The following is a 14,255-nucleotide window of genomic DNA, read 5'->3' as shown; positions in this document are numbered from 1 at the left end:
TACACTGTGATGGACTCCCTAACTGAGAACACTGATATTTGCTCCACAGGCCGCTGACAGTAACTCAAACAAGTCGCTGGTTTGTCACGAGGAAAACTGCAGTCGTCAGCCTAAAAACCTAATTTTATGACATGCTCCTGAAAATGATCTGCAGTAATATGTTGAATGTCATCAACAGACTATGTACCTCCAAGCAAAAATATAGTACATAAAATATGGAGGGCTCTGTCAGAGGCCTCATTACAATAAATGAAAGAATATACAATTTTTTCTGGAACATTAATACATCATTTAAACTCAGATTAATTTGTTTTGCATGTCAGAAGCTTAAGCTGTCAGACAGTAGATAGAGGTAAGAAGTAGAATAGCAATTGAATAATCACATAAAGCACAAGTACTTCAAAACTGCAGAACCTCAGAGTAGAAGTGCTGAGAAACTAGAAGAAACAAGATTTTAGTTGTGGTAAAATTTGATAAACATAAAGCTGCACTACACCAGAGTTTATTAATTTATTTGGAGGAATACCACCTTGAAATACATAAACTCATCATTAATAGAAGTTGTAATGCAGGGGATAAACAGTGAGCGGCAGCAGCGGGCAGCACAGCCCGGTTCAAGACAACTCACCGGAGGAAGAGGAACAACGCAATTTACGGGGTGAACCGGGAGCTGGTGTCCATCTTATTTACACCGGTGAGACTGCTAAATTTTTCATCTGTCGAGTTTTGCAGAAATATACAAGTTGAAAGCCGGGTAAGTAGTTAGAATTAGGCGCGTATCTGAGTGTCCAAACCCAGAGGCGGACGGAGCTGTGAGAGGAAGCTAGCTCTCTCAGGAGGCCTGTTTTCGAACGATGCGCCATATTGAATCTCATTCTAGGCTCTTAGCCGGAATTAGCCCAGCAAGCTAACGGTGGCTACATTAGATTAATCGTCGTCGCGTGTGTTGCACTATACCACGTATAATCATAATTTATCACTAATAAGGTTACAACGGGTTCAAGACTGAAAAGGCAATACCACAAAAGCAACTTAATCAGACTTTACAGTGTTGAGAAGATAACGTTAGCGGGCTAATTAGCCTAGCCTAGCCGTCATCAGGTTTGGGCAGTAACTATTTCTTTATGCAGCCAAGTTGCTCCGGTCAGGACGCGAATATTTTACAAAATTATATCATTTTTGGACAAAAATCAAGGCTGTGAAAGAATGAAACCAATTAAAAGCGCAAGTTTGACATTGGAATTTATTTATGTACTGTAAATCTCAATGTTTGTGGAGATCAACAAATGTGATTTCTGTGGAAGCCAGAAAGGATCACATATTTATTTTATGAGTGTTTTGGATAATATTTTGCCAATCAAATAACCCTTGAAATTTTTTTGGTTGCCTAAGATATCATCTTACATTATGTAAATAATATTAATTAATTTTATCAAGTAGATTTCCTGTTTAGAAATCTAAATGTTATAAATCTGGCCCATCTGTTGAACTGTTATTGAATATATAACTTACATTGAGCTAAGAAATTACATTTAAGTCTTTAAACCTAACCATAATCTCTTCAGAGCATTTTATCATAATATATTACATTTTGTATATTCATACAAGTACATCTTATTGTTTTTATGTACTTCACCATTTAAGGAAACTGTAAAATGGATGTTTGATTGAGTTCCTATTAGTGACATTGTTTTAAAGTCATAGTAATAAAGTATATTTTCTGTTGGTGTTGTGGTGGTGTTGATTAATCTGAATATTTCTGTTGTAGGTCTACAGACATGAGCAGTTCAGAGGAAGTGTCATGGATCTCCTGGTTCTGTGGACTGAGGGGGAATGAGTTTTTCTGTGAGGTAAGTTTCTTTTTAACAATTATAGTAATATAGGTTGTTTTTAACTTCTCAAATATTGAATATGTGATTTTTTTTTTGTCACACTTGTCACAATAAACTAAATATTGAACAAAACATGACGTCTGAAGACATCACCTTGGTCTGTGGGAAATTATAACAAGCAGTTTTCAATATTTACTGACATTATACAAACTGACAAACAGGTTAATAAAAAAAAGTGATATCTATTAAAGTTGGAGCCTTACTTTGTATCCTGGTCCTGCATTAATATCTAATGGAATTCAGATATTTCAGTTACTGATCTGCTCACAAAACGTTTTGTGGGAAAAATGTTAAAAATGCAAACTGAGTGGATGATAGGAAAATCTTCTTAACAACCTATAATCTGGCACCAATGAGGTCAAGCAGCTACAAAGGTACAGAAAGCATATTTTATTCTGATAGAGAAAAGCTTCTTCCTTTTCCAGGTAATACATATAAAGTCATTGTTGTAGGTGAAAGAGGAAGCAGTCACACTGCATCCTGGATTTTACATGGTTTGTGTTGACATTCGTGGAAGAGACCGTTCTCTGTTTTTTTTTGCTGCTTCACACTTACCTGGTGTTTCTTTTTCCATCCAGTGAGTTTATATTTTCAACCTACTGTCAGCAACACAGTCCTGCATCAGGACTAAGCCAGATCTCACTCTAAATCTTTGTTTGTTAAACGATGGGTTCAGAACTTTTCAAGTCTAGCTTCATACAGTGCTCACATACAGTTATTATCTGTACTGAGAGCATTATTAGTAGCTTTTATAGTCCCTCCTGTTCATATAGGCTGTAATGAGATCTCTGCTTAGAGTAATTCCATTGTGTGACTGTGGCTGTTCTCCTACACTCTTAATAATCAAAATTTATCAAAATTTCTCCAATAACAGGTGGATGAGGACTACATCCAAGACAAGTTCAACCTGACGGGCCTCAATGAACAGGTTCCCCATTACCGTCAGGCCCTAGACATGATCCTGGACCTCGAACCAGGTTTGTATATTTATGCCTCTTTATGCTCAAATTTTGGTCAACACGAGTTACTGTGTGTCCTAAATGTTGTGTAAACATCCCAAAAGTACTGTTTGTTGGTTGACATGCTGGATGTTTGTCTAGAGGAGAGACAGGATCATCCCCAGACATCAGCAGAAAAATCTTCATCAGCTTTAAAAACATTAGACTAAATGTTTACCTGCGTCTTTATCAGCTAACATGCGACAGAGATCAAGACGTAGGATTAATGGAGCTGCAGCATTTTTATGACCGTTTCATGTGATGCGCTTTTAATCTGTCATCTTGAGCACTGTTGCACATGTCAGAAAAAGTGAGAATGAACATTTGATCTCTTCAATCTATCTTTTAAGTCTCTTTAGCCTGAAGGCAGCCTTTTGTTTTCAGACCTGGTGTGCAGGTAGCTTCTCTCCTTTTCAGATGATTACACTCACTAACATCCAACAGTACAAGTTTTTTTCCTCTCTAAGTCATTGTGTGTTTTCACAGGATCTTTGAAACCATGTGAGTTGTTTCAGCTGCTCTTCAGACTCCCTCAGAGCTTCTGTTTTCTTTCTTTTATTCCCTTTCAATGACTCAATGATGATCCTATTCTTCTCGCTTATAAAAAGAAAATAATACCTAACAAGAGCACACACTCAGTTCTATTGTTGGTCTTCCCTGTCCTCTTGAAACTTTTGTTCTCAGGTTCTCATCTTTTCTCGTCTCTTGCTCTCTGATTTTAGACGAGGAGCTAGAGGACAATCCCAACCAGAGTGACCTGATCGAACAGGCAGCAGAGATGCTGTACGGCCTCATCCACGCACGCTACATCCTCACTAACCGAGGCATTGCACAGATGGTAGGCGCTGGCTACATCAGCAAAACCCATCATTCCTGTCTGCATTAGGGAAGATGTTTTTCCATCACTTTGTTCTTGTTGTGGAGGAAAATGATTTACACCAAGCGAGATGAAGTAGTCATTTTGGACACAGCTGCAGACTTTATATATTCAGGGATGATGATGATGGATTTCTGTGGGACAAATATGAAAATGAATAAACCGAGATCGGACCTAATTACAACACTTGTGTACTAAAGCAAGTGGGTGTCAGTCACAGTTTCAGGACTTATAAAGCTTGATTTATACTTGTTGTTAACAACAGTCTAGTCGTACGTATCTACTGTTTTTTATAGTTCAGTGTCAGATTTCACCTGCTGGTAGCATCATCTCAACAATAGATGATCAGGTGCTTTAATGCCCACAGCAATTCTTTTTACGGTCTTTATTTCTTGTTTTGATATAAAGCGACAACGGGAGGGCTCATCCTCTCTTGTTACTGAACATGAGCAGTCTCCATTAGATGTACAAAATTTTACTGGTTTGATTTTAAACCAAACACTGGACTGCACCATTATACCAAATTTAACCACTAGGTGTCACACTTGACTCAGCAGACATTCCCAAGTGAATCACAGTGAGACTAGAGAGAGAGAGAGATGTTTTACTTAAAAGCAGGAGTTACTGAGTCTTTCTTTAAGATTTTGGGAAGTTTGCTAATTCTGAAAAATGCAAATTATGCTTTGAATGACATGGTTTTGATTAGGTTAATTTTTGGCCAAGGTACCTGTGTTCATAGGGTCAAAGGATGTGGACTAAAGTGCAGTCAAATATCATCTCTGCCACAGCTGATGCTTATAATGTTACATTTTTTGAACCTGTAGTTAATAGTTACAGTTAAAAGTGTGGGGTTGGATTGTGTCACATTTTACAATGTTACTCTTACAGTGCACATTGATCATAATTGAGTAGTAGCCAGCCCTAAATTCAGAAATTGTCCTGGCAGATGCACAGACAGTTCTACAGAGTAGTTTTTTTTTTTTTTTTTTTTCCTTTTTTCGCTTTATATGAGGCGCATGTGTGAAATGAGAATTGTTTACTACCCTTAATTACTGACTCAGTTCATCCTCTTCTCCTCCCTGTAGTTGGAGAAGTATCAGCAGGGAGACTTCGGCTATTGCCCCCGTGTGTATTGTGAGAATCAGCCAATGCTTCCTATCGGTGAGTATTAAAACTTTATGGTTTATTTGACAGTAATAAACCTCACTATTGGTTTATCATTGTCCTAATTCTTTGCATGAGGCTCATGTTTTATACAAAGGAATTTACCTGCAGACTGTCCTTGTCTTTGAATAATGTAAAATATTTGCAGTGGTTTTGCAGTGGTGCTTCTCTCCCTGGATTTGCAGCCACCGAATCTGTTTCTATAACAAACCTCTGTGTCTGCTCCACTTGTGAAATTACCAGGAAGGAACAATGAGGTGTTTGGACTGTATCAGCAGTGTTAGTGCAGTCACTGTTTCCTTCCTCTCCTCCACAGGTCTGTCAGATATCCCAGGAGAGGCCATGGTGAAGCTGTACTGCCCAAAATGCATGGATGTCTACACACCCAAATCCTCCAGGCACCACCACACAGATGGAGCCTATTTTGGCACTGGTTTCCCCCACATGCTGTTCATGGTTCACCCTGAGTACAGGCCCAAGAGGCCTGCCAACCAGTTTGTCCCAAGGTTTGTACGACAGGTGGAACACAGAGGATTATGACTGCATTCAGCTGCAGCATTAACTCACATGTCATTGTATATTAATCTCACTAATCAGTTACCTCACAGTAACTATTCTAACTGGGATCAGTCAACTTAAAAATATGGTGGATCAGTCCTTTGAATATTATGTTGATAACAGAAAAAATTAATACTTCAGCACTGAACAAAGCTGTAGGGCTACATGAAGAGGAGAGAAGTGTCCGCTCATTATTTTTAATTTATAATAATAGGTGTAGTCTGGTGCGACAGGGAGTGCCATTTGCCTTGCTAAACTATGGATTTGATCACATCAGAAAGTGTTTCTTCTAAGCCTCCACAGTTAAAGGTGGAGTGAAAGGCCGGCAAATTAATGTAATTTAAATTAATTACAGAGATAAGAGCGCACATTTTCAGACAGGCTCTCCTGTAAGATACAATACATTTCATTGCTGCAACATGTGTTTGCAGCAGACAGACATCAAACAGTTTGCTGAGGATCATGCATCCCTGTTCTCTCCCTGAAAGCAAATATATAGCTCGTCAGTGTAAACAAGCCCATCAATTTCACTGTGCATTTTGAGTTGGATCTAGTCCGGTTCTGTTTGAATTTAATATTCATAGCTTTTGAGCCACTCGGGACTTGTTTTCATGTTGGTTAAACGGTGGTTTGTCTTGTTGTTCTCTCCTCTAGGCTGTATGGGTTCAAGATCCATCCCATGGCCTACCAGCTGCAGCTGCAAGCCGCCTCCAGCTTCAAGAGCCCCGTGAAGGCCATCCGCTAGAGTGTCCAGGACAGAGGAGGAGGAAGAGGAGAAAGATTCATAGAGAGAGTGAGAAGACAGGAAAGAATTATTGGCAGAAGGGGAGGGGTCACCTGCATTTTACAAAGCTCTTCAGATGTCCCCTCCCCCACCCTGAAGACTGTATTATTTTGATTTAGATTAGGGCAAATGAAAACAAGGTGTAAAGATTTTTGAGTGTGAGCAAGACATAAAAACGCACAGCCACGATCTTAATCACAAACACACACACACATTCACACACACACACACACACACACACACACACACACACACAAAGAAATAACAAATGCAGCAGCACACTTTGGGATTCCATACACGTACCTTACCAAACTCAGCAGTGCCAAAAACAGGAGGTGAAGTAAGAGGAAACTACAATACAGGGGCTCCACACTGCTGCACCTGTGCACTCACAATACAGCACACTGATAAGAAAATTATATAATCGGTGGGTGACGCTGCAGGGAATTTTTCCCTGTAGAAAGGGTTTTTGTGTCCAGGGCTTTTAGATGGAAAGCTGAAAAAAGTGCAATGGCTGAGTCAGTGTTCACCTCTGACTCTGTGTTTGTTCTGTATTTGGCACAGTTTGGTAATGGGTGGTGGTAAACCCTCTGTCATTCGAAGCCTCCTCTCCTTATTAGTCCCCAAAATGCATGTACACTCAGGCTGGCACTCCCAGAGACAGTTTGGACAGTGGCAGTGGGTATTTTTCTGTAACCGTCATTTGTAAAATTTGGTTTTGTCTGATGTTTTGTGGTGTTGGTGCACAAAACATTTTGTTAAATTTGCCTTAAGATGCGCAGAAAACACCCAGATTGTTTAGCTTTACAAGAGGCAGGAGCAAAACTAGTTTCTTTTTTAAATTTCTTTCTGCTGTTAGAGTAGTAGAAATAGATCAAAACTAACACGACTTTCTGAATAGTTCAGACACGTATAATAAGCCTGTGTCATTCTCCAGCTGTCTGTGCGTGTGTCAAACAACTGTCTGTATTGGTACCGAAGTGAGAGAATATAACCTGTTCTACATTTTTCCGAGAGCCCCCGTCCCCAGCAGCAGGCTTACCTGCATTTGTATTGTTACCCCCTTCCCTCGTAGCTTCTTCTCCCCTAAAGAAATAGATTGACATTTTGGGGAATGTGATCATTCACTTTATGGCAGAGAGTTAGATGAGAAGATTTATATCACTGATGTCTGTATGATAAATGTGAAGCTACCACTAGTAGCCAGTTAGCTTCGACTGGAAGCGGGGAAGCAGCTAGCCTGGCTCCGTTCAGCTGTTAGAAAATCAACCCACCTAGAACTTCTAAATCTCAGTAATTAACACTTTATCTCTTGTTTGTTTAACTCACCCAACATCCTAAGTGCAACAACATCAAATGGTTGTGTGCCACTTAGCAGTTGCTAGGCAACCAGCTAGGTAACCTACACTTTTTGTGTAGGTGGTTTTGCTTTCATTTGATAGTTAACAGTGAAGAGGCAGACAGGAAACATGAGATACAACAAAGGTCCCAGGCCAGAAACGAATCGACGCTGCGGTTATGTAGCTTGCATTGCTGTAACATGTTTTTTTTACATGTTGGTTTTTTTTTACGTATTCAATGAACAAGATATACAGTGTTTATTGGTGAGCTTTATGGCTGCTGGTTTTAGATAAAGCGCACTAATTAAAACATTACGTCCTTTGTTGATTCAAAAGCCGAAATGTAAAAATTACAAGTTGCTATTTTATGGATGATTTACACGCAAGTTAGCAGTTGCTAGGCAACCAATGTTCTAGAACATTACTGGTCCCAGCTAAGGTTCAAATTAACTGTAACACTACAACAAGCCATTTTTACACTGCTGTACTGTTTAAACACACGAGTGTTAAATAGCGAGCTCTACAGATGTTGACCATTCTATTTAGTCCATTCATGAAAGTGTGAAAATAACAGATTGCCGTTTAGAGGTGGTTTGGCCCGGTTTGCAGTTGCTAGGCAACCATAGTTGACTCCAGAAAGTATTGGTCTCAGCCATTAAATAGTCAGTTACAGAACCTTGTGAAAAAATAGTAAGTTGTCGTTTTTATACCTTTTGTACGGATTAAACAAACAAACAAGACAAGGTGTACCGTTTTAATCAGTGAGCTTTAGAGGTGGGTTTTGTCACCGCTGGACAGAGAGATGCTATCATTTTCCGTGTTTCTAGTCTTAATGTTAAGACTAAATCAAGCTAACCTTCTGCTGGTTGTAGCTTCACATTCAGCAGACAGATATGAGAGAGGTGTCAGTCTTCACTCTACCCCAAAAGCGAATCTTTCCCATATTGTCCATCTATTCCTGTAAAGATCAAGCAGGAGACTCAGAGAAAGAGGAATTTAGACAATCTGAATCCTTCAGCTCACTCCACCACTGCACTGATCCATCCTCCTGGTGTCTCTCCACAGCAGTCTCATTATTTATGTTCAGGTTTAGAGACAGATCACCAGCTAGTTTGTGTTTCTGAAACCGTGGGGCAGATACTCAGTTGCCCACCCTCTTCACCCCCCTTTACTTTTGTGTGACTGGAATAGATTGTTTTTTGGATTCCATAATACAAGAGAAACGGTATTTATGTGTCCAGATTTTAACTAATGTTTGCCTGTGTTGTTGTTGTCTTTCTGCGACTGTGGAAGGGTGAGCAGGATTCAGAATTCTCAATAAACTTCTATTTTCTTTTCATACTCTTTTGTCTTCTATTTTCTTTAAGACTGCAGTCCTCCACTCCTGCCACATGGTGTCAGTAGAGAGCATGGTACTTTTTAAAAACTGTTTCTACTTAAAATATTTCCAAACTAAGCACTACTTAAAGCACTTGGTTTAAACTCTTAGATACAAAAAGATAATATAACACAGAGTGACCATAGACCACACGACTGTACTTGCATTCTTAGTGTGTGTGTGTGTGTGTGTGTTTTTGAGGTGGTAGGAAGATTTCTTGTGGTGACAGAGGGAATGATGGTTGTCTGGCTTCTGGGTGCGGCTGCAGTGACATTTCACATGACTCTGAGTAACAACATTGGTGGGCAAACATTCACAAAAACAAATATGCACAACTTAAGTGTACACACATAATCATAAGATCTCAGTCATGCATCTGCAATTATTTTTAAATTAAGTTTTGGAGCTCCATTAGGCAGTTCATATATGAAAAAAGTCAGAATGGAAGTTCCAAATAAGGAAGATACATCTTTAATTAGAAAATATTTTGCACCCACATCCAGTTTAAAGCCCTAGAAACACAGAAAACACCTTATGACATAAACAGCAGGAGACACTATGATATGGCTTCTTTACATATGACTCATAAAAACAGTTTTTCCCCTCTGCACGGCAGCTGTCTTTGGAAAAATGACTGCCAGGGTTTAGTTGTCTTCATGTGGCCATGCCCTGTCAATTTTTCCAGAAGGAGAGGAAGGGGAAGAGGAGGAGGTTTCTTCATGACTCAGGATAACCTCAAACCACAGCTCAGGGCCTGCCCTTTTTCTCCTCCACCTCCTCCCCATATTTCGGCAGCTCTTTTTAACTTTGTGAAGAGGAGTCACCCATTTTTATATTTGGTGTTTATGCCCTGAAGTCCACACTTTGTAGCAGAGCAGACCATCTTCTCCCCTAATGGTCAACTGAGTAATGAAAGTTATCCATATGTTGGACTGGGCCCAAAAAAAAAAAAAAATCCAAAATATGGCAAGAAATGAGCTCCGAGACTGTTTGCAGAGTAATAATCTTGGTTCAACTGCTCATACTGTAGTCATGTGAAATGTTCAGCCCGTGCTTTGCCACACCCAGAGGGAACATTGCACCATTTTCCTCTTAGAGATTTTTGTTGGGATGCCTCCCTGCAACAGATTCAACTATTAACAAAATATGTCAGCCACACAGAATGAGACCACATCCAAAAATATGTATTGGTGGTAGACAATCAGCCTTTTTATAAGCTTTAATCTATATGAGATGCTTTAGACTGTGTTGCAAACTCTGGTAGAGATCTGATGAAAAGCTCTAACTTGACAAGACAAGTTGAAGCTGATAGATAGCAGGTAGGATTTCCTCATTCCTGATTGTAAAATTGGTCAGGCTCTGTCAGGCTTAATGGGGATCATGTGTTCACAGCCACAGATTTTCATTTGGACTACTAGACTCTGACTCTGCCACTAAAGGAAACAGTGTTATTTTTAAGCCATTCCTGTGTAGCTTTGGCTTTACACTCCATTTACTGTCTAGCTGGAAAACATAGGGCTTGGCTGCAGGATCTCCCTGTATTTTGCTGTGTTCATTTTTGCCTCCACCTTCATAAGCTTTCCTTTCCCAGGCCTCCTGCAGAGAGGCTTCCCCACAGCATGATGCTGCCACCACCAAGCTTCACACTGGGAGTGCTACAATATGATGATGTGCCGTGATTGGTCAAAAAGCTCAATAGTGATCTCATCAGTCCAGAAATGCTTCTTATAGCTGACTTCAGTCGCCCACGTGGCCTCAGGCAAACTGTAGCCCAGATGTGACGCTAGTTTTTAGCCACACTAGCAGCCAGTGTCTGTCATTCCACTACCTTGGTCCAGACTGAAATATCTCAACAATGATTGCACTGAAATTTGGTAAAGACAGTGATGGACTCTTTGGTGATCCTCTGATGTTTCCTCTACCGCCACCAGCAGGTCAATGTTTTCACTTACCACATGAAATATTTCAACATGTAATGGATGGATTTTCACACAGTTATATACAGTTATTCATGGTCTCCAGAGGATGAATCCTACTGTCCTATTGTGATGATTTGAATTTTCTTTAGCGCCACTATGTGGTTTTGAGTGAAATATCTCAACAACCATTGGTTGGATTGCCATTAAATCTGGTATACATATTCATGTCCCCATCAGGATGACTTGAGAAAACTTTGGTGAACCTCTGACTTTTTATCTTGGTGTCATCATCAGATCAAAATGTTTGCTTTGGGACCGAATACCTGCAAAGCTAACAACATTACCATCAAGCCCCAGCTGTTCATTGTGTCTTGTGCTAACTAACTAATTAACAAAACATGTAAACATCTATTTTTTATATGCAATGTATGTTTTAATATTTAAACTTTCCTACATTTGTTCCTCCTCATCTTCTTTCTCACAGTTTGGATTTTGCTTTTGACTTAGCCATCACTGGTGTAGCTGTTAGAATGAGGATTAGTCTGGCTGGTTGCTCCCACACGCCCTCTCTCCGAGTGACAGCAGTTGAGAAACACCAAGGATCTGTGGGCAAAACAATAGAGGCATTTCACCGAGCCCAAACAGCCTCCCTCTCAGCAAAGTATTTCAAAACGATGACTCTGTAGATGCCATTTCATAACTGTTCCCCCACTTCCAGCAGGGAAACCAAAGCATGCCCCTTTTACAAAGTCACATGCAGAGATAATCATCAAACAGCTCACACAGAGACAACAAACATGCAGACCAATCAAAAGCGTTGGGCATTGTGACTGATGTGGACAAACAAACTGTGAAAATCTAAGTAAGTCAGTCATTCACTAAATACTTTTGTCGTTCCAAGGTTGTTTGCAAACTGTTGGGAGAAGTCACACAGTGTAACGGTTGGGGACAAACTCTGGGCAAGATTAGACTTGCTTGAGTGAATATTTAACCCATTCAAAACCTCCCCTAGAAACTGAGTCATGAAAGGTTGTTTCGTCTCTGCGTCTTAACTACGGTGCAAATCTCAAAACAGGGGGAAGGACCTCCCTTTTCAGAGTGATGTTGATAATAAACACCAGTGTCTGTCTTCATTTCTAACTAATTCTTACACCAACAAACAGCAGCAGCTGTTTTACCCATCAAGTCATTCAAACACATTGGTATTCAGAAGACGTGTGGTATTTCTATCAGTGAAAAAATCAGTTTCATTGCCAAAGGCTAAATACATGGTAAACATATCACTGCTGATCCTTATTTGAGGCAAAAGCCACATTGATATAAACTTGTTTTTTAATGTCGGACATTTCCTCATGTTTTGCTTACCAGTTTCAAAGTACATGAAAACATCTAATTTAACTGAACAATAAACACAATTACACAAAAGAATGGGCGCAAAAAGACAGACACAATTTATGAATAAAGCAACTCAGAACTCCCCATTCCCACTTTAGCATCTCATACTTTGGTACACCCCTTCACACAGATTTTGAACCTACATTATGATTTTATTTTATTTTTTTCTTTGCAGCTGAAATTTGTACTTGTCACTTAAATATGTGTATGTGCAGCTTCAATCTGCAGTAACAGATTTTTGTGAACACCGTTTACACATTATGACATTTGGAATAATGTTTGTGACCACCTGGTGAATGGAAGTCTGATGTTCACTCTCTTTTTCTCTTGCAAATTGGCATGTCAGTCCTCAGACTTTAAAAGCTCATATAAACAGCACCATACTTTCAGTCCAGACCATCAGTATTTGACAAACCAGCTACGTTCCATATCTCTCTTGTAGATTTTTGCTGCTTTTTCACCTGCATGATGACCTCTTTTCACTCCTCATGTCACCTCTCAGCTCTCAGTCAACTTAAGCCACATATCAGCTCTTTTGTGCGTCATTGAAACTACACACAGCTGCCCAGGAAACACTTGGTATGCGTTATTTTATTTCAAATTGAATGAGCCTGAAGAACAATAAAAAAAAGTGTAACTGTTCAAATACTAACTAATGGTGTATATAGACTATCGGCTCTTACCTGTGAAAAACCCACCAATCAGAGGACGCCAGCAACGCTTTCTGGTATGCATGCAAAACAAATATTATAGAAAGTATGTTCACATCACAATCAGGCCCTAAGAACATCAGATAAGCACTTTTTTCCCCAAATGTTACACACTGCCTAGTCGAAAACACTAAAACAACAAGGAAAAACACAGTGTACAGCATATTATCAGTCCCTAACACTTCTCACTTTCTCTTGTAAATTACCTTTATAAATCATTTGCAGAGGTAAAGTGAGGTACCACCTTGAAAAACCTACAGATGATTTGACTCATAATAAATTTGAGTGCTGAAATGAAGTCAGCGAGAAATTAAATGTGACCTTTCACTACTGCCTCCATAGCGCTCACACATACTGTACCTGTTTGTTAAGATACTAAGAGTTTGCACAAGAGGTGTCTAATGTATGCCTAACCTTAGTTACAGTAGTTTCTGTGGTGGTTATTCTAGTGCATTAGTGAGACAGTTTGTGTTTTAGCCGATCACATTAACAGGAGGAGCATGATCACCAGGATATTGGCTGATGTAATTAATCTGGGAGCCCTTAAAACCCCCATTCTTTTTTTTATCAGTGTTTCCCAGTAGTTTTGCTTATCAGCAAAATAGGTGTGGTCCGTAACTCCACCAGGAGGACAAATAATAATTATCTTAATTAGGTTTGTTTTGTCACTGTAGCTCTCCCTTTTAAAAAGAAGAAGAAAACTCAATAAGAAGTTCTTCATCCATTCCTAAACTGGATGTGAGTCTGGTGTTTTGATAATATTTGAAATGATTTGTATTTTGTTGGAATCCAAATTCAGTGTAAAACCATCAGTCTTTGTTGTTGTATTTAGGTGTGCTCATGTAGATAATTTGTTTGCTGGTCTGGTTTTCAATATTGTGATGTATAAGGAACGTGTTTTGTGTCTGTCTTTTAACATCTTGAGGCTATATTATGACATAATTGTTCTAATTTTAACAAGTCATCTGTTAAACTAATATGTTCTATAGAGCCATCACTAAAATACAGTCAGATCAAACTTGCATGTACTTTAATAAAAACACTTAAAAAATCTACTGCCTTTTTAATGGTAAATTCTTCTTCTTTTTTTTTTTTTTTTTACCCATAAAGAATGTTTAATCTATTACTTTTGGGGGGAAAAGTAACCAAACTTTTTCACTAGAAAGCAGTGGAGTTAGTACACAAGCATCCCATAATATTATAGTTTCCTACCAGAGGTGCAATGAAGCACACTAGCATC

The 14,255-nt window shown here is 39.3% G+C and overlaps 1 protein-coding gene across 2 annotated transcripts; it reads left to right on the top strand.

Annotated features, from left to right (window-relative positions):
- Positions 1 to 557: 557 nt before the first annotated feature.
- On the top strand, positions 558 to 8,954 carry csnk2b (casein kinase 2, beta polypeptide). Of its 2 annotated transcripts, none has more exons than XM_018687171.2 (7): positions 558 to 694; positions 1,769 to 1,850; positions 2,767 to 2,869; positions 3,613 to 3,728; positions 4,853 to 4,928; positions 5,248 to 5,437; positions 6,144 to 8,954. In XM_018687171.2, exons 2-7 carry the CDS (start codon positions 1,779 to 1,781, stop codon positions 6,232 to 6,234), a joined length of 648 nt encoding a protein of 215 aa, XP_018542687.1. In that variant the 5' UTR covers positions 558 to 694; positions 1,769 to 1,778; the 3' UTR covers positions 6,235 to 8,954. The 2 variants fall into 2 exon arrangements, with proteins under 2 accessions (XP_018542687.1, XP_018542686.1); XM_018687170.2 differs by having other exon boundaries at positions 601 to 754.
- Positions 8,955 to 14,255: the final 5,301 nt, after the last annotated feature.

Source organism: Lates calcarifer, linkage group LG3 (genome assembly GCF_001640805.2).
Source record: "Lates calcarifer isolate ASB-BC8 linkage group LG3, TLL_Latcal_v3, whole genome shotgun sequence".
NCBI classification, from domain to species: Eukaryota; Metazoa; Chordata; class Actinopteri; family Centropomidae; genus Lates; species Lates calcarifer.
The sequence above is the reverse complement of the archived record's forward strand: the minus strand, read 5'-3'. Positions and strand labels throughout refer to the sequence as shown.